The sequence below is a fragment of the Pelophylax lessonae genome (genome assembly GCF_965119305.1).
Source record: "Pelophylax lessonae genome assembly, chromosome: 6".
NCBI lineage: Eukaryota > Metazoa > Chordata > Amphibia > Anura > Ranidae > Pelophylax > Pelophylax lessonae.
The window spans coordinates 298243180-298270553 of NC_138773.1; the positions used below are offsets into that span (position 1 = coordinate 298243180).

The 27374-nt window shown below is 43.9% G+C and overlaps 1 protein-coding gene across 1 annotated transcript in view; it reads right to left on the reverse strand.

Moving 5' to 3' along the window:
• Nucleotides 1-23784: 23784 nt before the first annotated feature.
• Nucleotides 23785-27374, reverse strand: part of ZRANB3 (zinc finger RANBP2-type containing 3) — a 463076-nt gene continuing 459486 nt past the window's right edge. The window contains exon 20 of the mRNA XM_082260204.1: nucleotides 23785-23965. Within this exon, the coding sequence (XP_082116330.1) occupies nucleotides 23867-23965 (99 nt within the window). The 3' untranslated portion in view covers nucleotides 23785-23866. The remainder of the gene's footprint in view (nucleotides 23966-27374) is intronic.

Sequence of the window (27374 nt, forward strand, 5' to 3'; positions counted from 1 at the left end):
CAAAAGCAGATTTTTATAATATTGCAGCATACCAATTCTTAGATGTGATGGCTGCATTCATTTTTCTTTTTTAGGCTTTGTTCATCTTCATTTTCATCTGGAGATTGAGATAGCAAGGCTCTTTTTTTTTTTTTTCTCTCTCTCTCCAGCAGAATGTATCAGTTTACATCAATGAGAGAAACCACTTAAAATGGGCAGGGGTGTTTATAATCATTTTTTCCCCCCTTTTGGGATAAAGGTTTTACATAAATAAAAGCTGATCATTTTAAAGTGTTAGCTGGTGTTTGGCTTTTATTGGTTAGTGTGTCTAAATCTGCTAATATATTTAACACACACACACACGGCCAAAAGAAAAAAAAAACTGATGCAGCCACCAAATCTATGACCGGTAAGCTGCAATATATTACAATTTTGGTTTTGGATTTAATACCGCTTTAAAAATTGGTAGCAGGAATTCAGCTTCAATGTGTTGCTAGTACATCTAACACTCCGTCCCCCACCCCCACCCCGTTAACCATGATGTTGTGCAAAGGTGCACCTTGTGCTCCTTCATCCAGAGTGGAGGAACTCTAATACAGGAGTATTGGGGTCCTTACACATGGGGTGGAACGTTTTTTGATCCGCTCTGGCACTTTTTGTTTTTGACGGACACGGATGACACTTGTGTCATCCTGTCCCTATGTCAGTTTATCATCCCATCCGTTTGCGGATGATGAACAGAGATAATGTATGTCAATGGGATTGCGGATCCGCTGACATCCGTTTTTGCGTCCGTTCTTTTTTAAACGGAAGATAAATAGAGTTCTCTTCCATCTCAAAAAAAGGAACTGATAGGAAAGGACGCAAATCGGATGTCAGTGGATGGACATCCACAATCACATTGACATGCATTATGTCCGTTTTTCATCCGCAGGAAAATGGGATGAATTACGGACATACGGGGACCGCCCGTGTGAAAGGACCCTTACTGGCCAGATCACCAGGTAAAAAAAAAACTTAAAAAGGAAAACGAATGCAACCACCACATCTGATTATTGGTAAGCTGCAATATATTACATGTGGGTTTAATAATGCTTAAGAGCCGCTCTGCAAGCAATTAGTGTTCTGACAGTTCAGATTTCCTAAAAATAAGTAATCTGCAGCCCTGGGGCTCTCTCCATATGAAGTATCACTGCCATCCTTCCAGAGGTTCCCCCCCCCCCCTTTGCTTAGTAGAAATGAAAAGGGATTGGGAGCATTTAAAAAGAAACCAGGGGAATTTTTTTTTTTCAGTCTATCCAGATTTTTTTTTTTTTTTTTTTTAGCATTTTTACAATTTGCAGTGAAATGACTGCTTTTATCACAATCAGAAATACACACTTCTTTTTTTTTTTTAAACCACTCCAAAGGTACCACTGGCAGACTTTTAAGCCACATGTTAGTTCCAAAGCAATTATGTAATTTATTGAATCCAACAGGTTTGACTACCCAACCACCGCCAGGATAGACCCTGGAACTCAAAATAAAACATGAAAATAACATTCTATTTCATGTGGTGAGTTTCAATCAACTGTTATTCTTAAATCAAAACTGTAAGTCACATGAGCCTATTAAAATGTCCTCAAGGTTCAGCTTTGATTTGTTTTTTTGCTGTAAAATGAATCTGTTTTAATGTCATTTAAGTATTATGTAACTAACCTGTACAGTGAATGCACTAATGCCATGCTGTGTTTATTTGTAGCTGTGCAATATAAAACTTTACATGAGATGGTTGCAGATTCTTTATTCTAACGTCCTCAGACATTGGGGGATTAACAAAGGAAAATCCCCTAAACTGTAAATATCAGTGCGTTTCCACATACCCAACAATGCCAACACACCAATCAACAATGCCAACACACCCAATCAATGCCAACACACCCAATCAATGCCAACACACCCAATCAACAATGCCAACACACCCAATCAACAATGCCAACACACCCAATCAACAATGCCAACACACCCAATCAACAGTGCCAACACACCCAATCAACAATGCCAACACACCCAATCAACAATGCCAACACACCAATCAACAATGCCAATACACCAATCAACAATGCCAACACACCAATCAACAATGCCAATACACCAATCAACAATGCCAACACACCCAATCAATGCCAATACACCAATCAACAATGCCAACACACCCAATCAATGCCAATACACCCAATCAACAATGCCAATACACCAATCAACAATGTCAACACACCCAATCAATGCCAATACACCCAATCAACAATGCCAACACATAATTTCTATATGTTGTTGCCTCAGCCAGTCCAGTCACTTCATATGACATGCAACAGTTTCTAATAATGTTTTATAGTGTGCACCAAAATTAATAGCAGTTTTAAAAGGTGTTCTTAACCACTTCAGCTCTGGAAGGTTTTACCTTACTGGCCTAAATTGATGAAGAAATTTGAATTGAATTTTTTTTTTTATTATTGGTTATGTTCTATTGCAGAATGTGAAAAAAAAAATTTTCTCTAGCGCTCATTGACGGACGTAGTCCTCGGTGATACAGCACCTTCGGGTTATGTTGCCTCCACAGGAGCAGGACTAGACAGGAAATTAAAAAGCTCTGGCCACACCCTAGGGGCAGTCCCAGAGGGTATATCCTCTCTCTCTCTGCCTCAGCAAATCAGTTATTTTCTGTCTAGTTAGGAGTAAGGACCTAGATACCTTGCTGGGATCTTAGGTCCTGGCAAGATTTTTTTCTTAAAAGATTTTTTTAGACAGCTTTTTTTCTCCAGTGTTCCTGTGAGATCTTCAAGCAAGAAAGCTGTACTGGGCGACGGGCTGGATGTTGAGATCCGGTGGTCACCCCAGTTCAGCCTACGAGCGCGTGCAGGCCATAGCTCCGCGCTGGGTCGGCCGCGACAAAGTCCCATTAAAGGACTGACCCCGCGAGTTAAACGTCTCGCTGAAACGCCAAAGACCATGAGTCACGGCGTCCATATCGGTCGACAGCCCTCCTGCCCCGGTGGAGAGGGGTACTGTCAGGAGTTGGTGCCCGCCTGGTTCCGGTATGGTGAGTAGTATGTTCCCCCTTTTCCCCTGACGGGTCTTGTGGTGAACGCGGGCCCCTCTCTGTATGGTAAGATAGAGTCCCTCTCTATCCTATAAATGACACAGATCCTCCTACTTTGAGTGTGATTTTATGTGCAAAAAGCCAGGAGGCTTGGTTTGGGAGCTAACAATCTAATTGTATACATGTTAAAAAGATTGTAATCAGTGGCATTCTGGGAATCTTACGGTGATAAAAATAAGCTACCTACCAGTCAGAAGCCACGGACATGTAGACTGCCTTCCTAATCAGATCTCCAGCTATTAGCAGGCCTCCCGAATGGCCATGCGGTCCGCCAGGGCCGGTACCGCCAACCACGCCAAATCCCCATGCAGAGAGAGTGTTGTGTGCCCTGCAGCACACCGCTATTCAGTACAGGCCGCCGCCATTTTTTTTGCTGGATCGCACGAGCCGCCATTTTGGCGTAGCCTCGTGTCTCCAGCATGGGGGCGGCCATGTTTGAGGTGATCCAAACACCTCGTGGAGCTAGGGGAGGCGCCGGAAGGCGTGCAGAGGGGCGGAGCCGCCTCCTTTCTTCCTGGGCAGCCAGCCAAAAGACTTCCTGTTTGTCAAGACAGCGCTGTAACCTGTTGCAGTTAAACTCTGAGCATCAAGTGGTGAGCCTGGGGGTCTATCTCTCTCTCTCTCGATCGATAGGGATCCCTAGCAGGTAACACTAAGGGGCTTTTTGTGGCGCTGGGGGTCTGGAAAAAAAAAAAAAAAAAAGTTTTTTATTTTTGAATTATATTATCCAGGAAGTGACTGGAATTATCATGGACCCTGCCACACATATTCCCCCACCTGTTTCCCTCGAGGGGGCCACGGGACCCGCCGGTGCACAGAGTGTAGAGTCATTTACAGCAATTTTGGAGTCTATGGTGGCTCGGGTGGAGGCGGCCTGTCAGGGACGGGGGTCAAGGAAGCGACCCCCGCCTACCCCTATACTATCTGACACCTCTGACTCAGATTCAGAGATGGTCACTGCAGTTGCAGGTTCCTCTGCAAGGGCTGTTACCTCAGGTAAAGCTCCCTCAGACAGTGAGGAGGACGTTCCTTCTCCCGCTATAATTCAGGAAGAAGCATTGGTGGACGCACTAGTTGTGGCAGTGCAGGAAACCTTAAAACTTGAGGTTTTACCGGCAGAAGCAACTGATACAGAGATTCCTTTTGGTACTAACAAGCCCATCAAAACGGTGAAGGTTTTTCCTGTACCCAAGTGTTTCGGTAATCAGATTAAAGGAGAATGGGAGCATTCTAAACGTACCTTTACTATTTCCAAGCGTATTGCTAGACGCTATCCGTTTGAGGAATCCATCATTAAGAAATGGACGGTACCACCAGTGGTGGATCCACCTATTTCCAGGCTGAATAAAGCCACGGTTATCCCAGTGGAGGACACTTCGTCCTTTAAGGATCCGGTGGATCGAAAGATGGAAGCAGAGTCCCGCACCATCTTCTCTCTGATAGGGTCAGCATTTAGACCAGTAATTGTTATTGGTCTAGTTTCCCAGACACTTACGGAATGGGCGAGAATGGTACACCAAGACCTTAGGGGAAAAGATATTCCCCAGGAGACATCTGATTTGATGGAACAGATTATACAAGGGCTACAGTTTATCTGTGACGCAGCCTTGGACACTACTCCCTTATTAGGGCATGCATCTATGTCAGCGGTCATCCTCAGACGTGTGCTGTGGTTAAAATGCTGGTCAGCTGACCTAGGTTCCAAAAAGACCTTGACAAATCTCCCTTTTCAGGGGAATCGTCTATTTGGGGCCAACCTAGATGAAATCATTAAGGATGCCACTGGGGGCAAGAGCACTTTTTTGCCACAGGCTGCTAAAGCTAAGGGACCTCGCAACAAGCGAGGACCTTTCTTTACCGCCCATAAAGGGCGCCCGGCTGGTACAAGCGGGAAAGGCAAGACTCCTCCAGGAGGGTTCAAGAAGGGCTGGTCGGACAAGCAGAGGACCAACCCAGCCAAACCCGAAGCAAAGGAGTACACAGCCTGAAGGTGCGCCCCCACCCGGTTTCAGGGTGGGGGGACGTTTTCACCGGTATTCAGGACATTAGATCGAGCATCAACCACTACTACCGGTGCGATTCTTCCCTTCCAACATTTAAGTACTACAGGAAGCGGTAGTTACCATTCCCTGAATAGATCTTTTCCTTTACCTTTTCCTAAGATTAGTCCCTATACCTCACAGGAATCGGATCTGGTTGACCAGATAGGCAAGTAGACTCTAGTCGGGTGACTTCGGTCCCTGAGGTTCAACCAGAAAAGATCACCCTTCCTGATAACAATCAGGTATCTGATAAATGTGTGGGAACAGAAAACGACCAGACTTTCTCGGATGGTCGGGGCCAGATACCTCTAGGGACGCCTGGTTCAGATTCTATCAGCGCCAGTGGTCCTAGAAATTCTAGGCTGGCCTCCTCAAGCCGGCCTGGCCGACTTGGACATGCTAGTCGCAGACGTTCCGTGGGAACTTCGTCTCAGGGAGTGTCTGTGGTCTCAAGGACCAATTTACCATCATGCTTTACAGTCGCTGGTTTTAATGGCCTGGCCATTGAGACCCAAGTACTGAAGGATAGAGGTTTGTCTACTTCAGTCATTCCTACCCTTATTAAAGCAAGGAAAGCGACTTCCAGCAAGGTCTATTATCACACATGGAAGACTTATATTGCGTGGTGCGAATCTTTAGGATTTCCTCCACGTACCTATTCGGTGACTCGAATATTGGCCTTTTTGCAACAAGGGGTTGAGCAGAAGCTAGCCTTGAGCACCATCAAGGGTCAAGTTTCAGCATTAGCAATCTTCTTTCAGAAGCCTTTAGCTACCAAGTCCTTGGTGCGGAATTTCATCCAGTCCGCGCGCCCTTACCGCCCTGGGATCTTAATTTGGTTTTGTCGGTTCTACAGAAACCTCCCTTTGAAAACATCAGGGAGATTCCCTTGCTTACTTTATCCCAGAAGGTGGCCTTCTTGGTGGCTATCACTTCTGCTCGCAGGGTGTCAGAACTGGCTGCATTATCATGCCAGTCCCCATACCTAGTGATTCATAGGGATAAGGTAGTACTTCATCCTAAGCCATCTTTTCTTCCTAAGGTGGTTTCAGATTTTCATCTGAATGAAGATATTGTACTACCTTCCTTGTGTCCTCAGCCCAAGCATCATCGGGAACATGCGTTGCATTCCTTAGATGTGGTTCGGGCAATCAGGGTATACCTGAAAGCTACGGAATCATTCCGTAAGACGGATTCACTTTTTGTGATCACGGATGGCCCCAGAAAGGGTTTGCCTGCATCTGCCGCGACCATTGCCAAATGGATTAGACAAACGGTGGTACAGGCTTATTCTATTAAGGGTCAGAGTCCTCCGTTCCCTGTTAGGGCGCACTCCACTCGAGCGCTCAGTACTTCCTGGGCCTTTCGCCATCAGGCGTCAGTGGTCCAGGTATGTAAGGCGGCCACCTGGTCGTCGGTACATACCTTTACAAAATTCTATAAAATTGATGTGACGGCATCGGCGGATGCCTCATTTGGCCGCAGGGTTTTGCAGGCCGCAATTTGAGGAGACCGGTGGTCTACCTCGAGGGTTTTTTCTGTTTGAAAAAAAAAAAAAAAAAAATTTTTTTTCTCTTTTTTGTTGAGTCTCATCATTAAGGATGAGCATTGTAAACTTCTAGTTGGCACCGGTTGGGCCTTCTAGATTGGGATTTGATTTTCATTTTCCCACCCCTCATTTGTGATACTGCTCTGGGACGTCCCGAAGGTGCTGTATCACCGAGGACTACGTCTGTCAATGAGCGCTAGAGAAAAATGGATTTTTGTAAAATCTTACCGTAAAATCCTTTTCTCTTAGCTCATTGACAGACGTAGTCCCCGCCCCTCTGTTTTTTGAGTTGGGTTGGGTTAAAATCTCTAAAGACTGCTTTTTCACATAACTGATTTGCTGAGGCAGAGAGAGAGAGGATATACCCTCTGGGACTGCCCCTAGGGTGTGGCCAGAGCTTTTTAATTTCCTGTCTAGTCCTGCTCCTGTGGAGGCAACATAACCCGAAGGTGCTGTATCACCGAGGACTACGTCTGTCAATGAGCTAAGCGAAAAGGATTTTACGGTAAGATTTTACAAAAATCCATTTATTTTTTTTGTTTATAGCAAAAAAAAACCCCCAGAAGTGATCAAATATGACCAAAAGAAAGCTCTATTTGTGGGGAAAAAAATGACACACTTTGTGTACAGTGTTGTATGACTGTGCAATTGTCAGTTAAAGTAACGCAGTGCCGTATTGCTGCAAAAAGTGGCCTGCTCATGGTCCAGGGAGGGGGTAAATCTTCTGGCGCTAAAGTGATTAAAGTACTGATGAACTTTTACAGGCAGTTGGATATGCAGGTACAGGCGGATTGGCAATATTGTACTAAAATAAACTTTTTCATCACTATAGCCCTCCTGCTAGATTATAGAAAACGCATTCATTTCTGTTGCACTCATACAGGCGCAGTAACATGTCAGCTGCAAATACTTTCAGATAAAATACTCATTTTCACAGACTTAGTCCCGGTTCACACACACTGGGGCAACTTGTCAGGGGACTTAGCCGCCTAACAAGTGGCGCTCCATTCAGTGCAATGGAACTGTTCTAATCGGAGCAACTCAAGTCGCTTTCCTAAGAGAAACATGGAGACTGACATTGCTGATCTGAAAATGTTAGGCTACATTCACACCAATGCTTTTTTCCATGCTTAATGCAGGACATTTTTTTATACCATGGGTTCCTATTGAACATTCATATCAATGCATCTTTGTGCCTTTGCATTTTTGGAAAGGGTCATGTACTTTTTTGAATGCAAAACTGTGTTTTTTTGCTTTTTCTTTTAGTTCAATAGACTTCAATGGAGAATCTGCAAAAAAGCATGTACTGTAATTTTTGCCATGATTTGTGTTTTGCATTTTAAAATCTGCCCAGCAACAAACTTTCCAAAAAAACGCAAATTGCATAAAAATAAAAAAAAAGCAGAAAGCACTGCAAAAATGCTCAAAAGCAAACTCCATAACTGTGAATGGGGCCTTAGTTGCCTTTCTGTTATGCTGGTGCATTGGCTTCAATACTCAGAATCCTGACCCAGAACAAATATGCAGATGAATTCGGATTATTTTTCAGGGTCAGTGATTCATAATGTTTTGAGGTCGGAGGTCAGAATAACAGCCAGGTAATGAGCAATTTCAGGAGCTCAGCAATGGCAGCTCCCGACCTCCCCCCATTTTTCTCTTGACAGGTTCACTTTAAGGGTTGTTGTACACATTCAGCACATTTGCTGTGTGACAGATTCCATTTCCCGCACTGGAGCCAGAAGGAGAGTTTTAATTTGGTTGTGCAGTGCGTGCCGCTCACTCCTAATTGACTGATTATATGTTCATTAACAGAACAGCAGGATCCTGTGAGCGCAGGGCTCTTGGGGATTAATGGACACCCCTGACATGTTATACATTCAATATCATTTATACACACAGGAACAAAACAAACACTTTAAAGATTAACTCTGGATACACACACAAAATACAGATATGGGAACTTTTTTACCCTACAAAAGGATCTGTAAGGTGTAAGCAAGACTTGGGTTTCAGAGACACTGCCAGTCAGGACAACCTGGTCCTCAACAGTTTTTTCCAGCAGAAGTCGCACTGATCAACCATTACTCTGCCCTCCTCCCTCCTGACAGCACATGTGCACTGCAGCATGCCTGATTGGCTTCTAAGAACAAGGGGGTAGATACCAAGCCACATAAAAAATATATATAGCATGTGTGTATATAGATCAATATATATATATATATATATATATATATATAATAAGTAAATAACTGCAATACTTGGTAAATACCTGGTCATTTCCTTCTACTTCCTTATTCAGAGTGGCAGTGCTATTCCAGCCAATCTTCCATCTTCAGCATTACCACCGAAATACCCCAAAAATTCACGTTAAAATCAAGGGGTTTAGTTTGCACACATTTGCAAATACATTCATAAACGGCAGCAGCCACATCACAGCACCCCAGTGTTCTGCAGTCCTAACTCTAAATTTGAGGGTCTCCAAAGTTGGAGCACATATATAATAACCGATAAATTAGGAGCAGGTATGCCTGGAGGGAGCCCATCCAGTGGCCAGCAGAGAGGAGAATGCAGGTCTAAAGGTATGCCTATATTGATTGGGCTCAGAGCTTTGTCACACGCTGAAACAAATTTCCCCTTCACTATGGGACAGTGAGGTGTCGCAGTACAAGACTTCAAAATAGGAGGCACTAAAAAAATTAGCTTAGTGAAAATGTGATTTATGGCCAATTATTGTTGGGATCATATTTAATGCACATATACACTGTGTGCACAATTATAAGGCAAGTTGTATTTTTGAGGATTCATTTCATTATTGAACAACTACAGTGCTCTCAGTCAATCCAAAATGATAATAAACCTCAAACCTGAATATTTAGGAAAGTAAAAGTGAGGTTTTGGCTTTTTTAGGAGAATATTCATGTGTTTACAATTATAGTGTACAGAATTATTATGCAATTAAAATAAAAATATTCCTCATCTCACTTAGAGCCGGTTCACACTACTCCGAATCAAAGTCGCCCCATGAAGGAGCGACTTTTTAGCGCGACTTTGAAGAGACTTAAATGATAGGCGACTTTGTCTGTGGGGAATGCCTGGGTAATCTTTTTTCTTCTTCCTGGAAAGTCTGATCACAGTCGCTTGAAAATAGATAAGGATCCGACTTAGAGGCGACTCCCATTGAAGTCTATGTGCACAAGTCGGATAGAGGTCGCCTTGAAGTAGTACAGGAACCTTTTCTGAAGTCGGAGCGACTTCAGTAATGCATATTAAGACGGCTCTCATTCATTTACATTGAATTTGTAATGACAAGAGACTTGGGGCGACTTGAGGGCACACAAGTCGGGTCCCAAGTCGGAGTAGTGTGAACCGGCTCTTATTTTCATCTGTTAAAGTGGGAATAGTAAACAAACAACTCTAAATTTGCAAATAAAAATTTCTGACATTTCAGTGACCAATATAGTCACCCTTCTTTTCAGTGTCGGGTCACACTTATGCGATGCGGGAAGGCTGCGAATTCGCAGCCTGTTCCTGAATCGCAAACGCACCCTTGGCAGTTCACACTGCCATATTGCGATACGCTGGGGGTGTTAATGAAATGTTAACGACACCCCCAGTTTGATCGCATATTGCAGTGCGATCTTTACAGTTCGCACAGGATCGGATCGCACAAGTGTGAACCACTGTGCGATCCGATCCTGATGCAGCTGAAAAAAAGGGTCCTGTGTGACTTTGGTGCGGGTGCAGTGCGAATTTAGCCATACAAAGTGTATGGCTGAATTCGCACCGCACAGCTGATCGCATGTAATGAAGGAGCAGTGCGCTCCGATATTACATGCGATCGCTGCAGCCGCAAGAGTGTGAACCGGCACTCAATAACCATTGTGACTTTGGTTGGGGGGCTTGTGGAACCCAGAGTGCTTTAGGGAGGTTGGGAAACTCCTTGTCCAGCTTCCCCAGCCCCTCTTATGTGTGAGTCACCCTGTGTCTATTAGGGGCACAGGGTGACCAAGAACCATAGTCTGGTCTGCACTAATCAGACTCGCTGTACAACCACACTACACTCAGCATTTGGTGTTACCCCGAGTATTCTGGGTTCTATATGTGTGGTTTGTGTTGAAAGAGTGAGGGCCTCATTCACTTGGGACAATAATATTTCTGAACAGTGTCCCTCAGAAAATATATGAAGATGAACAGTTTGACTTTTCAGATTGATAGAATAATGCAGGAGACCCTTGCTAGTGGGGTGGGGTTTGTTATTGTTAAGTACCTGCATCCCATTGTTCTTCTATTGTTGTTCTGTCTGCCTTAAGATAAACTTATTATGGGATGTATGTGGATTGTCTGCTAAGGGGGGGAGGGGGGTTGTCCCACAGTGTATATCTAATTGTGCCTGTGTTTCAATAAGGAGTTAGTTGCTTTCAGACACATACAAGCTAAGTTCAGGCTAGTTTTTGTATGTAGGGCGGCTGGAATCTCTATATATGTCCAGACTGGAGGAAGCCGTATACTGACGGAAGCACACAAGTACAGTGTGGGTCGGGAGGTTCCGTTACAACCATTATAAGCCCTGCTTATGGAGTCTGTCAGTTTCTTGATCTGTTAAATCTCCCATTTAAGACGGGCCCACTAGTTCTCAGTAGGGTTTGGGTCGTGTGAGGAAGGGGGCCATGTCATCATTCTTTCATCTTGAAGGTCTTTACTGGCTAGCCAAGCAGTGGAGTACTTCAATGCATGCCAGTGGTCCTCAACTCCGGTCCTCGGGGCCCACTAACAGGCCAGATTTTAAGTATTACCTTGGGGAGATGCAGACTAGAATACTGCAATCACTGAGCAGCAAATGAGATCACCTGTGATGTAATTTAGTTATCTTGCAAACCTGGCCTGTTAGTGGGCCCCAAGGACCGGAGTTGAGGACCACTGATGCATGCGATGGAGCATGGTCCTGCATAAATATCAGTCTTCTTGAAAGATGAAGACTTTTTCCTGTACCGCTGCTTAAAGAAAGTGTCTTCTAAAAACTGGCAGTAGGTTTGGGAGTTGATTTTCAGTCTATCTTCAACCCCAAAAGGTCCAACAAGCTAATCTTTTAGAATACCAGTATCCCACCTCCACCTTGCTGGCATCTTAATCGAAGTGGAGCTCTGTGCCTGTTACTGATCCAGCTACAGGCCCATCCATCTGGTCCGTCAAGTCACTCTCATCAGTCCATAAAACCTTTAAAAAAAATCTGTCTTTAGATATTTCTTGGCCCGTCTTGACATTTCAACTAATGTGTCTTGTTCAGGGGTGATCAGGTTTCAGCCTTCTGTCCCCTTGCCATGTCTCTGCGCACTGAACACCTTATACTTCTGGGCACTCCAGGTAGGTTGCAGTTCTGGAATATGACAGCACTGGAGGGTAATGGGTTCCTGGTAGCTTCAAGTTTAATTCTACTCATATCTTTCACAGTTAATGTGAGTGTTTTTTTCTGCAAAACATTTCTTGCAACCCTGTTGAGCATTTGCAACAAAATGTTTGATGCGTCCGGGATCACGCCCCAATATCTTAGCAATTTCAAAAGTGTTGTTTCCCTCTGAAAGACTTTTTACAATTCTTGCCTCGTCAGTCAAATCTCTTTTTTGGCCCATTTTGCTTGAGGAAAGGAAGCTGCGTAAAAAATATGCACACTTTGATAGAGGGTGTTGATCTCCTTAGGTCACACCCTTCCTGATTACACATCACCTGATATGCCTAAGTGCAGTAAGCATTCAAGTTTATACAGCTTGGAGTTGGACAGTATGTTTACGTTTATGATTTAGTTACTTGCCTAAAAATTGTGCACACAGTGTATGTAATAAATATTTCTAATAGATTTCCCGAAGTTTATATTTTTTTGGTGTCTGTGTACAGTGGGAAGATTTCACTTTCTGGCCTGAAGACACAACAAGAAAGAAAAAAAAAAATCAACTTAGATACAACTTTAAAATGCTTACTAAATACTTGGTCTATCTACTATTCAAGAAAGAATCATTTAGGGGCCTCAAAAACAAGATTGGCAGTCCGTACATCAGGATTTAATCATTTTCAAATATACACTATATTGTCAAAAGTATTGGGACGCCTGCCTTTACATGGATATGAACTTTAATGGCATCCCAGTCTTAGTCCCTAGGGTTTAATATTGAGTTGGCCCTCCCTTTGCAGCTATAACAGCTTCAACTCTTCTGGGAATAGAGTGTGTGTGTGTTTACTTGAAAATTGATCAGTGTGAGTGTGTACTGTGGCACTGCTGAGGTGTTATGGAAGCCCAGGTTGCAGATGAGCTGAAGGCCGCTATCAAAAGGAGCTTCCATAACACCTCAGCAGTACCACAGGCTGATCACCCCCCATACGACTCTGCATTGATGCAGTATTTTATGCAAAAGGAGCCCAGACCAAGTATTGAGTAAGCCAACATTTCTGTATTTAAAAATTATTTATTTTTTTTATTGGTCTTATGCAATATTCAGATTTTCTGAGATACTGAATTTTGGGTTGTCACTAGCTGTAAGCCATAATCATCAAAATTAAAAGAAAGAATTGTATAAAATATAGGAGTTTCATTTTTGAATTGAATTACTGAAAAAAATAACATTTAGATGATATTCTAATTTTATGAATGAGGTATATATATATATATATATATACACACACACACTGTATATCATAGTTTGTAGACTCTTAACATTCACACATAATATACACAGATTTGGATATTTTTGCCAAAGAAATATAACAAAAAACATTGGAGTCGATTTTTGAAGAAAGATAATTTAATGGCAAAATATGAAACCCAAAAGAAAAACATGTTTTTTGTTTTTTTTCAAAATGTACGTGATTTTTTTTGTTTAGCAAAAAAAAATACCACCAAAATAAAGCTCTATCCATTAAAAAAAAAAAAAGATAAAAAAATCATTTGGGTACAGTTTTGCATGACGAATTGTCAAAGTGTGACAGCGCTAAAAGCTGACCTGGGCAGGAAGGGAGTAAAAGTGTCCGGTATTGAAGTTAAGAACCAAGGAAAAAAAAAGTGGGCTTACATAATGTCTAGCTATGGGCAGTCCTAGTTTCTTTTTGACTGACCATTGGCAGTACCTGTAATTCATGAAGGGCTTGTTCCTCATGGCAGCAACGAGTTGGTGGAGGAGGACTTCACCGATGGGGGTAACAACCACACCCACACATCATGTCCCAGGCAAACCTCATCTCCCACCACAGGTCCAAAATCCTACGCCCCCAAACAGAAACCAACAGCATTATGCAGTTAAAAAAAAAAGAATGCGCTTGTCTTGCCTGAAGTTTTCTGTTAACATTGCGCTGACCCATAGAGTTATGGGCAGATATGAAATCTGCCATTTTTTTTTCTGGTTTGCAATTATTAACTTTCCCTCCCGACTGGTGATATTTTCCCAGCTTCGCTCACGGCTATTGATAGATTTAACCGTACAGTAGCTGCTGCCATGGAAACTGGTGGAAATATCTATTTTAAGGCTTGAAATGGTGCTGGGCGTTACTGCAGCAGAAATAATGTGCTCTTTAACCCCTTCCCTTCCGGACAGGCCACCATTCTGCCATCTGCTTTCCACAGCTCTATAATTAATTTTTCTGGGACCTATATGAGCGCATACGGCACTGGTCTAGGGGTGTTAATGAACTTTTATCTGCAGATCAAGGTGATGTGTAAAGAAAAAAAAAAAAAAAGAAGTGGTAAATATACAGAGATCAGCTGATATAGCGGTGTCAAGACAAGTTCCGGTTCAGGGACCTTTTAACGCCTCGTGTGTGGAATGTGAGAAAAATAACAAAAAACAGAGACAGGAATAGAAGATTGCTTCACAGGGTGTGAAATGCTGCCTTCAATTTACACCAAGAAACTGTTTTAATTAGGAGTTTTGGTTTCTCATGAATTCCTTATTCTACAAGCATGAAACTTCAACTTTCCGGGTGCGTCCGTCCACACAAGACATCTCATTTAACGCACATGAAATTTTAAGTTTCTCGATCGTGCTGTGAGACTTCCTTATCCAAATGTATGCAACTGAGACCCAGGAATTTTTATTTTAATATTTTAGAAAAGGATTAAAGGTGCACTCAGGCTGTGTACAAAGGGAAAAACAGGTAATACAGTTGATATTCATTATTCATTACATTGCATTTAAATTTCAATTAATGTAATCTTACAGCTGGCCTGGGTATCAAAATATGTATTGGACCTAAACTCTAGGTGGGTAAATAATGTGCAGTCCTCGCATCTAAGCAGTCTGTAGTAGAAACATTGATTAGGGTGATCGCATTGATCTCTACTAGCTCCATGTAACATATTCCCAGGTTCTTATGGTCTGCTGCAGTGTATTCCCTTCCAACAATGTATCCTGTGTATCCACACTCTCTGACCCTCATTTCCTCTATTAGGTCTGAGGTTTCTGACAGTCCTCTCAAGCTTTACATATATTGAACGTCATATTTGGCCCTTGGGTGATGTCAGGGGCAGCATTTCAGGCCCCCTTGAGATCATAAGTTGACAACCACTACTGGCTGACATTTAAGTTTGCTAAAGCATAGTCTAACGATTTCCATGTTTTTTTGCTCATCAGGTAAAAATGAATGGGCTGGAGGCTGAAGCTGTTACTGATGTAAAATTAGCTTTAATAGAGGATTCACAACATATAGTTTTGTCTGTCCACCTCTCACTCCAACACGTTTCACCTCACAAAGGACTTCATCATGGAGGTCTCCGTGATTAAGCCCTTTGTGAGCTGAAACATGTTGGACTGAGATGTGGACAGATAAAACTATATGTTGTGAATTCTCTGTCTGTCACCTCCTGCTCCAACATATTTCACCTCACAAAGAGCCTAGTCCTCATGATTAAGATTTTTGGTGGGGTGAAACACATTGGAGAAGGAGGTGGACAAGTGAGCCTATATCAGCGATGGCGAACCCTGGCACCCCAGATGTTTTGGAACTACATTTCCCATGATGCTTATGCACCCTGCAGTGTAGCGGAGCATCATGGGAAATATAGTTCTAAAACCCCTGGGGTGCCAAGGTCCGCCATCACTGGCCTATATGTTCTGAACACTCTATTATTGCTTTACATATATTGAATACTATGTGCGGCCCTTGGCTGATGTCAAGGGCCTCATTTGTGGTCCCCATGAGCTGAAAAGTTGACAACCACTACTGGCTGACATTTATGGGGTTTATCTACTAAAACTGGAGAGTGTAAAATCTGGTGCTGCTCTGCATAGAAACCAATCTGCTTCTAGGTTTTATGTCAAAGCTTAATTGAACAAGCTGAAGTTAGATGCTGATTGGCTACCATACACAGCTGCAACAGATTTTGCATTCTCCAGTTTTAGAAAGTCAACCCCTTAGTTTGTTAAAGCATAGTCTAACAATTGCTGTGTTTTGCTCGTCCGGCACCCCAAAGCCGTCACTGAAGTAAAACTAGCTTTAATAGAGGATTGTCCACCTTACAAAGGGCTTAATCATGAAGATCTCCATGATTAAGCCCTTTATGAGCTGAAACACGTTGTACTGGGAGGCGGCGAGGCAAAACTATATGTTGTAATTTCTCTGCCTGTACAGCTCCTGCTCCAACGCATTTCACCCCACAAAGAGCTTCATCATGGAAATCTCCATGATTAGGCCCTCTGGTGGGGTGAAACACATTGGAGCAGGTGGTGGATAGGCCAGAATATATGTTCTGAATACTCTTATTATAATAAAACTGGTTTCACATTGGTGATGGCATCAGTGTGTGGCCTATTTATTTCTACTTGACAAGCAGAATAGCTGAACAGGGATGTGTTCCTGGGTGTGTACCTGATGAGAGCTGGAAGTATAGGGAAAGAGGCAGGTTTAGAGCTGTGTCACTATTATGGTGTCCACAATTGCCATGCGTTACTTAATAAAATATTGATTTTACCTTTTTTCATCCATTTTCCCCATCTCAGTGCAGCTGATCTTTTCCAGCCTCTTCCTGTCTACATGCACTTACTCATCAGCTGCACATCATTGCTCTGGACCAGCTCCTGCTTTGGAAAGTGTGTTGGCACGGCCACTTGTAGTCTGGACCAGGGGTCCATGTGACAGGGTGAACCCAGACCCATTTATTTTGTCTGGCAGGAGTGTCAGATCACAAAACTTTTGGTTGTGATCAAGATCTCTAGAATACAGAATCACCCATCTCAATCACAACCCAAAGTGACTGTGGAAATCCTTTGCTGTGCAGAAGCTGCTAACCTAATATTCACAATGTCACAGTCACACCTCCATTGTAATGTTAGATGACATCATTCAACCAAACCTCCAGCTCCTCTAACCTACATACCTTGGATCACAAAAAGGGTTGCCGAGAAATTCAGGTAAAACAACAAAGGTATATGTATTCCAACTTGGACTACAGCAGTTCTCCTGGAGTTAGGATTGAAGTTTGTCCCTTTTGTTAGCTGGTATAAGAATTCTGGTAATCGGCTTTTCATATCACCTTGCAGTAAATGTCTGCCACATACACGTTTTTTCTGTTTATAACACATGGGCGGTTTGCCCTGTCAGCGTCAAATCACTGTGTTTTTGAGTGCCCCGGAGGCACATGTGCAGTGCATGGGGCATGCGTCCCTAAATGTACCACCACCTGGTATTTCAATCTGTCATAGATCTTGACAAACTCCTGACGGCAGGGCCTCTCAAAACGCTGGGATTAGACAGTGGCAGTCCAATCCACCCATGTGCAAGTAACTGACCGTATTCCAAGGACTGAAATATTAAAGCGTGTTTCCACTTTTGCAGGGAAATTGGGTACAAATATGTTATGCTATGTGAATGTGGACAGGTAACAAACATAACTTAAAAATGATTTAAAGTTGCAGCTTACCTTTTTTTTTTTTTTTTTTTTTTTAGATGTATTCTTGACGCTCCGGCAAGGAAAAATCCTACATAGTGGTTTTTGTTTATAAGGGGACTGGGCAGCTATAACAGAAGGGTTTTCAGAAATTTGACCACAAAAATGGAAAAACACTTTAAAGTTTTATTATGTGATGATACGTTGGAGTGTGACTGGTGCCTTTATGTGGGGAGCACAGATGAGGTCCATCCAGTCAGCACCTGTACATAATATTTAGAGATACACCAAAATTTTGTCTGCCGAAAATTAATCAGCCGGCTTTTTGCAGATAGAGAAAAATATGGCGATAATGGCGCTGAAAACGCACACAATTTTTCAGCGATTTTACCATGCATATGGTGCGTTTCACAGGTCATGTGACTCAAAAACCACATCAAAAACATAACATGGGTGCCTTATTGATGCGTTCTTGCTGCATTTTCAATGCATTTCAATGTGGAGGTGCGTTTTTGGTGTTTTTTTTTTTTACTGCCCAAAAATGCAGCGAGCCAAATTTTTTACGGAAACACAACGGACCAGTGTAAAGACAAACATAGAATTTAGAATGATGCCTTTTTCTTGAGCCAAAGGTGCCAACAAATTCATATTAATTTAAATTCATGATATTCTTTAAAAAAAATCAAATACAATTATATATAAAAATAATGTTTTTTTTTTTTGTACTTAACTTATAATCCATTTTTCTGAGTTAATCGACGGACACAGCATTCCATAAATCGTAACTACTGTTATATTGCCTCCTCCAGGAGTGGGACTAGGCAGAACAAAAAACACCTGGCTAGGCCCATGGGCCGTCCGTCCTCAGCTGGTATATTATCCCCCTCTGCTCTAGGTAATCAGTTTAGTAGCAAGCAGTATTAGAACTCCATAGAAGGGTGGGCTCTGTGTCCGTCGATGAACGGATTTTACGGTAAGTGCAAATATCCCATTTTCTCCTTCGTTCATCGTGGACACAGCACTCCATAAATCATAACAAGTGGGACATCCAAAAGCAGTGCCAAAAGGAAAATGAGGGGTGGGGAAAATAACCCAAGGCTAAACATAAGAGTCCTTAACCAGGACACAGGAGCCTTAACCGGGTCACATAAGCCCCGCCTTAACAAATAAAAGTTTAAAGAAAAACACCCCTCAAGATGGAACAGCCCCTTTTAAACAGCAGCCTGCAAAACTTTGCAGCCAAACGAAGCATCCGCAGATGCCAAAGTATCTATCTTATACATTTCGTGAAGGTTAGCACCGACGACCAAGTGGCCACCTTGCAGACTTGCGATACTGATGCCTTATGACGGAAGGCCCAAGAAACACTCAGCACCCGAGTAGAATGCGCCGTGACAAGGAAAGCTGGAACCTGACCTTTAATGGAATAGGCCTGAGTCACCATCTGTCTGATCCATCTGGAGATGGTAGTCGAAGAAGCAGCCAGCCCTTTTCTTGGTCTGTCTGTAACCACAAAAAGCCTCTGGCCTCTGAAAGGACTCATTAGCTGCCAGATATACCCGAATCGCACGAACCACATCCAAGGAATGCAAAGCAAATTCCTTGGGATGAGCCGGCTTGGGACACAAGGAAGGCAACGCAATGTCCTCATTCAAATGGAAGTCAGAGACAACATTGGGCAGGAATGATGGACAGGGACGAAGAACCATTTTATCCCTATGGACCACCAAATAGGGACCATGACAGGATAATCCTGCCAATTCTGATACCCTGCAGGCCGAAGTCATAGCCACCAAGAATGTCACCTTCTGGGAGAACGTAGGCAAGGGAATCTCCCGAATATTCTCAAATGGAGGTTTCTGGAGAACTGAAAACACTAAATTGAAATCACAAGGTGCCGAAAGAGACCGTACAGGTGGAGCCCCATATCAAACCCCCTGAATGAAGATACAAACTAGAGTGCGTGGCTAGGGGTCGCTGAAAGAAGATTGCCAAGGCAGACACCTGGCCCTTGATGGTACTCTGTAGGCCAACTTCTGAATAATGCCTCGTTGAAGAAAGGTTAAGATACGAGCAACAGAAAAGGATCGAGGATGAGTGCCAATCGAAAGAAAGAAGAAATGTATACTTTCCACCTACAATGGTATATCTTGCTGGAAGACGACTTCATCGCCTTCACCATAGTAGGGATCACTGATGCAGACAAACCTCTATAACTCAGTACCGGACTTTCAAAACTAAGCCATTAAAACCAGCGACTGTAAAACAGGATGGTACATTAGACCTTGGGACAACTGGTCTTCTCTAAGTGGAGGCCTCCAAGGGATGTTTATGGCCAGCAGGTTGATTGGAAGATCTTCGCTCTTGATTCCTCACAGGAACTACAGAAGAAGCCATAGCCAAGGATGATACAGGCCTTACCGCAGCCCTTGAATGCCTACGGCGTCTGCCAGAGGAACCCGTGATCTTGCTACGAACTTCAGTATCCTCCTGTGGAGCTGAACCTGCTAAAGGAGCTGCATGTAAGATTGTGCAAACAGAACTGTCTTGAAGGTGAACACCACCAGACTCAGAGCCTGTATGCAAATCGGGAGAGAGAACTATCTGTGTGACAGCAGCCTGTGAATCAAGACCTGTGGTTCCTGAAATTTGTCCAGAGAAAGGATAACCCTGGTCAGAATTTAAATCAGACCTAGGTAAATTAAATCCCTGGATGGGGATAGGGGGGACCTTAGGTAGTTTGGACATTACCTAAACCTTCGCAGGAATTAAATCCGCACAAGGAGACCCAGGACCTAATAAACCTGAAAAGAACAAACTTTGCCCCCCTTTCTGGGTATCCCCAAAAGAAACATTTTGCGGATCTCCTTTATGCTCACAAAAGAAGTCCACGGGGCTGGAGACCAGCGAAGATGTCCCCCCCCCACCCCAATAATGGGTGAGGGCAGACCTTCATGCTGAAGGGGTCTTGTCTGCGGGTCCAGAGAAACTAGCTCTAGGCTTACCAGGCCAAGGTTGCTCGGAAACCTCCCAGGGAAGATTTGAAAGATCTATTTCCCTTCTCAGTCCCAGAAGCACAAATATTTTCTATGGGCTGAGAAGGAGGGCCCCGTTTGCGATGAGGCTCCTTCCCTTTCCTGGATTGTGGCAGGAAGATACTCCCAACCCACCCCCGTGATACCTCTATTAATGTCATCCAGGGTAGCCCCAAACAGGCAATCGCCTCGATAGGGCAGATCAACGAGAGCTTTCTTGGAGGCTTGGTCTTAAGCCACAGCACGTGCCAAATCATCACCGCTGAAACAGAAAGTTTGGACAGCACAGGAGCTGTATCCAAAGTTGCATCACGAATAAACTGCAGTCCATGAGCCAACTAATCCGCTAAATCAACAAAAGCAGGGGGGACCTGCAACACCAGGGCTGAGGCAAAGACTGGCCGCAATGCCGAACCAGCCACAGTAAACCTGCTGCATGCCACAACCTCCGTTTTCCTGACAGCCGGGTCCTTAAAGGACGGGAATTTCTCTACCGGGATCATGGTTGCTTTATTCAACCTGAAAACAGGAGGGTCCACCACTGGTGAACCAGTCCTCTTTTTAAAAGTGACTCCTCAAAAGGGTAAGGTAGAGCAACATGTTTTTTGGTTGTTCCCATTCCTTACAGGAAAATCCGTCAAAATAAGGCACATAAGGAAACACCTTTGGAGTACGAGGTGACTTATGCGCACCAAACGACACAGCCATGTCCGTGGTTACATCAGCCTGTTAAATCTCCTCCTGCCTTGCAGTGTTCACTTAACCCTGCATCCTCCATTCTGAAAGTCTCGCGCACTGCAGTGATAAGTGCGTCTACCAGCGCTTTTTCATTCACTGCTGCGATCATGGAGGAATAATCCTCACTATTGGATGGATCTGGGGTGTGATATTAAGATCCCCTGGATTGGCCGTGTCCGCTGCAGCATCAGGCTCAGAATCAGATGAAACAGACTGAGCAGGGGAACGCTACCTCCTTTGCCCACACACCACTTCCACTTGGGACACTAAGTAGTGCAGGACTGCCATCAGTGCAACCACGGGATGCTGAGGTTCCGAGGGACCTGCCACCTCCAAGAGGGGGTCAGTGGGGGAGATGTGACCCCGAGGCTCCATAAGGAAAGGAAGACCTTGCAGTAAAATAAACAAACTTTTGGCAACACTAAATGATCCCCAGAAGGCTTATCTTATAAAGTATCTATCAGCAGAGAGAGAGAGAGATAACAGGGAACCCCAAGGACTCACCCTACTGACTGGAGGAGTGCGGAGAATTCGAACCCAGCATCATCATGGACGCCATTCTTGTTCCTATGCCCCACTCGCAGAAGAGAAAACTGACGAGGAAGAGGAAGAGCTTCAGCATCCCCATGAGGCTTCGGTCACCTCCCTGGACTAAGGGAAAATGGCCCCTGTGACATCATCGGGCTACACAAACATGGCCGCCAACCTAGGACCAGCCAGACTAAGGGAAAACGGCCCTGTGACATCGGTCTCTGCACTGGGACCCCCCTGCACTATAGCTACACTGCAAACAGTAGGGCATGCACCTAGGGGTCTCCTGCATTGGGACCCCTCCAGACTACCAGGGCAGGACACACACTATCCCAGGACCCTTACAGCGTGGGGATGATGGGGGAGAACCCAGTGGTCTCCGCTGTATTCCCTGTCCTGGGACCCCCACCAGACTCCAGGTCCAGACAGGGGGTAAAGGGAGTGGGGGAAGCCCAGCTCACTGAGGGATTTAAGGATGGGAGGAGGGAACCTGAAGGCAGGTCTGACTGTTACAGGAGACTACCCGTGTCCACCCCAAAAAATGTCAAACGGGGAGAGGGGGGGAACTGTACTTACCCTTCCATGGTGCGGGTAACACTTCAGACAGAATCCTCACCACCGAAGTAGGGGAGCTGACGGCCAACGGACCGCTGCGACTCAGACCCAAGCCCGATCATATGCGACCTTGCAAGACATTTAACTCGCGGGCCAGCCTCTTGTCAGTGAGGCTATGTCGCCGCTGACCTAGTGTCTAGCTGTGGTCTGCACGCGCTCGCTGGCTGGCCTGGGGGGACCACTGGATCTAGATTTTCCAGCCCATCTCCCAGCCCTGCAGTTGATAGTTGATTTCCCGAGAGAAAAAACAAAAAAGATGTAAGGAAGGAGAAAAAATTGCTAGGACAAGAGATCCCAGCCATGAGCCTAGGTCCTTACTCCTGACTAGACAGATTAAAACTGATTACCTACAGCAGAGAGGGGGGTTTATATACCAAGCTGAGGACGGCCCATGGGCATAGCCAGGTGTTTTTGTTCTGCCTAGTCCTACTCCTGAAGGAGGAAGAAGGCAATATCACAGTAGTTATGATTTATGGAGCGCTGTGTCCGCCGATGAACGAACAAGAAATATATTTTTTAAAAACTGTCATTTTCAGTTTCGGCCAAGTGTGTCCTGAATTTTCGGTTTCGGTACCAAAACTTTCATTTTGGTGCACCTCTAATATTAGGTCATCTGCACTTGGCATTTTTCTGGAGAACCCTGTACTGACATGCTTTGATGGTTACGATCACTCAGCGGAGGGGGGGGGGGGGGCCTTATTGCTCAGATAGATCCGACAATGTTGCAGGTCCGTATACAGAAATCAACCTTTTATGATTCCAAAATCTGTCACGGCTCACTTTCTTAGGATTCCAGAGCAGCTGTAATATGAATGTCGGAGAATTTAGCCGATATGTCTCTGTGTGATGTTCATCCTGCACTGTGTCTGAATAGCCGCAGATAATTGGAGGAAGCTCCTGGTACAGCAAAGCCCACCTAGCTGCTGAGGAAGAGAACAGTGGTGAGCTTCGTCTGCAACAATCTCCTAGATAGAACGAGCAAAAAACATATAGAAAGGGATAAGTTGACTGCCCTGGTGCAACCTGGATTTTATATATGGGTGCATAGCTGTAAAAAATATATGAATACAATGTTTTACATGAGACATCACTCAGCGGGGACTGTCCTAGGCTCACACCCTTTAATACATCTTACATCTGCATGCTTTGGGTGTACAGTGTTGCTGGTATAACAGGGCTCAGTGTATATCTCCCCAGACATGCCGCTTCCCATTCAGTCCTCGGCTTAGCGCTCGCACTAATAAGGCACGTGTGAACAGATGGTACTCTCCCAAATAAATCTTTTTATTGTATTCATGAATCAGAAGAACATAAAACCGGAGACAAACATAAGACTTGTACAGGGGAAAGAGATGGGAGAATCACAATGAAATGTCAGACCTTGGAGAAGAATTTAGTGATGTCAGAGCCGTATTTCGAGGCCATGGAAAGTTTCTTTATCTGGCTCCTTTCCTTTGCCTGCCGAGCTGTTCTCTGGATAAAGGAAAGTGCAGGTTGAAGCATAAAAGTAAGCCCTCTCATTAAAACATTTCCTGCAAATATCATCTCATTTCAACTTAAACTGGACCTGAACTCAAAAAGCAAAGATTTGCTATCTGGAGAGAGCAACAAGAAATGTTAATTGGGCCAAAGCAGTACCCTGAATAATTAAGATTTTGTCTGAAATACCTCCTGAATATAGAAATGCCTTTCCTGGTATGTGGGATGCCTAGGCGCTCCTGTGCCTACAGCCTCATGGGAACCCTGGTGCCTCCATAAGCCTCATGCGTTAACCCCTGTGCAATATAATAAAGGATAGACAGGGAAATAAAATAAAAAGTGGGGGCAGGGGGAACACTACTTACCTTTGGTGGTGATTTGCCAGGAGTCACAGTCATCTGCTATGGCACTGCAGACTAGCACCATCCAAAGCCGAGATGCTGCAGGCCTTTAAGGAGGGTGCTGTGACAAGCCCACAGTTTAGCCAGTCATATGTGCCAGCCAAGGACAAAAAACCCCACAAGCTGCCCCTTCGAAAACTGGCCCTTGCAGCCAAACCCTCACAGAGCAAGGAGGTAGTGGATTGGCTGCAACTGGGGGTACTACCAGGATCTATGTTATACAGCATGTCGCCCAGCCACCAACATGTTGGAAGAAAAAAAATTAAGGATCTTAGAATTTCTGGGAGGAAAATTCGATATCTTTTTTCCAAGATGCTAGGCTAATAGGGAGTTGTCCACAGCTGTGGTAAGGGTTTTGGCCACCAGGAGAGGTGGGCATCCTCTAGGGTAGGCTGTTTTTTTTATTGTATCTAGCTTCCTGCTCCTGCAGGTGGTAATATATCCAGTTGGTGATTATCTAAATCAGAACTGTATCCTCCGGTGGACAAAAGAGAAATTTACCTTTTTTTAATGGAACTCCTCGTGAAAAATAGTAGTGCTTTTCCTAGTATGTGAGTGTACAATCTGTGTGCATGATCAGGGGGCACCTTTGACACGAGGAAACTAAAGATGCCCAACTCCACACCAAAACAGTGCAGAATAACACATGCTAAGTTAGTAATGGGGGAAAGATCAACTGCAGGGGGGACCAAAGGCAATACTGTCAACTAGTCCTTTGCCTTCTGCTTTTGGGCACAGCTTCAGGCTCTTGTATGTCTGGATAAAAATAAAATCTTAACATATTTAGTATATCTCTGCAATACATGCACATTTCACCAGGTTCTGGCTCTTTGAAGACAATACAAGTACAGAATACCTGCAGATCTGCCAAAATCCAGAGAACCCCTAACCCTGCTTCAGTTGACAAAACCGCTGCACTACAATGTCAAGCAGTATTGTTAACCTCTCCTGAGTTTTCTCCTCCCGGACTACAGAACACACTCCTTTCTTAGATATACAAATGAATTGCAATGTCAATTTTGGGCAAGATCTTTCTCATGAACCATTAGCTCTTATGGTGGAATGGGCATAAATTCCTAGAGACACGCTTCAAGGTCTTTTGGAAAGCATCCCCAGGAGAGTGGAGGCTGTTATCACTGCAAGAAGACAACTCCATATTAAAACCCATGGTTTCATAAGGGGATGTCAAACAAGCTTCCCTTCTTGTAGTGGAGCCAGGACTGGGATCCACGCAAAGAGCTTATACCTTTCAAAACAAAGCAGCAATGGCAGTTCCCTTATCTCCTAACAGGTTCACTTTAAAGTAAACCTTTCAGTAACTTTACAAGTTTACATGTAAGAAAAACTGCACCTTTAATAGATACAAAGTAATCCTTTTGCTTCAGTCCAGTTACTTTTCCTAGGCTAATATGATGTCATCAGCCAAGGAGAGGAAGAATTTCCTCAGTCTCTTCTTCTCCAGTAAGAAGACTACAACATTGTACCTTTGTAGCAGGTCGCGTTTGTGAGCATAGCCAAGAAATGCATAGGAGTCAGGTCTGACATGAAAGTCCCACGACTTCCGATCCAACTTTGCTCTGCAACATCGGTCAGACTTTAATGAACAGGCTCTGACTTGAGATGAGTGCAACTTGTTTCTGCTATGGATTTGGGGTTTTTATTTCAATACATTTTGCAGTGTTCATGTCTCTGAGCACAGGTCGCATGAAACATTCAGTTCAGTTAGGATACTGATCCAACTTGGATACAACTTCAATAATATTCAATGGGCTGAAATTGGTCCAAAGTCAGACCAAAGTAGTGCAGGAACCTTTTCCAAAATCAGACCAGTTAAGATGGCTCTCATAGGGAATCACTGATTGTGACGGTACTCACCGTCACTGGGAGTGAAAGACAGATACTTAATGGACACTGAGAATATGCTTTGAATAACTTCAAATGGGAGAGTAATATTTATCAACAATATCGCTCAAGAAATATGAAGATTTGATCCCACTTTACACTGAGACCTATAGCCTGTTGCCATGAAGTCTGTGACTCCTAAATACTCAAAGCAATGCTTTAGATGTGTACTCCATGTACTTCAATGTAGGAGATGGACAGGCTGTCACTGGCAGGCTCTCCCTATTGTCTATCTATTGAGGTGTGTTGTGGATTGTGTTAAGTCGGTCTGTTCCATTGTTAAATGTTAATGACCTCACATTGTTTCTGTCCAGATGGCTAGATAATTAGTTCAGGGTAATTCTATTTCTGTATACAATTTCATCTGCATAGGATAATGTAATCAGGCAACCCCTGACCTGTGTGTGGTAATCTGATCAGGAGGGTGAGGTCCATGCTGTATATAAAATCCGTGTGACTGTTCAATAAAGAGATTCCAGTACAAGCTAAATTGTCAGCTAGCTTTGTATATAGGGCGGCTGGAAAAATCTGATATCTATGTTCATGACTGGGAGGAAGCCGTATACTGACGGAAGACCACAAGTACAGTGTGGGTCGGAGTTCCCTTACACTGATTTATATACCTCATGCGACGTGCTCTCAAAGCCGAAGCATATTTTGCACCAGTGTGAACTGGGCTCTACATGACAGTATCATCTCTGAGCGGGCATCCCAATCCTGTTAGTATATGGTGACCCTGGATGATGCCTAAACAAAGATGGCCCTGTCCTCTCTGAGAAGAAATGCAGACGAGGCTTTGTCATGGGGAATAATGTGATCTCTTTGAGAGGTAATAAACCCCTGGAAATGTTACACTTGCACATTACTTAGCATGCATTGGCTTAACATGAAAAAATACTGATGCTAGATCAGCTTTAATTGTGACTCTCTCCTTCACCATACTCATTACGGTCCAAAAACAAGAAACAATAAAAAAACAAAAAAGACTGTAAAAAGTGAAAGGACACTCAGGTTGCCTCAATGGACTCTGGGTAAGGCAGTACATTCCCAAAATGACTCGCACTGTAAAAAAGGCTTAGCTGAAAGCTTTTGGCATCAAC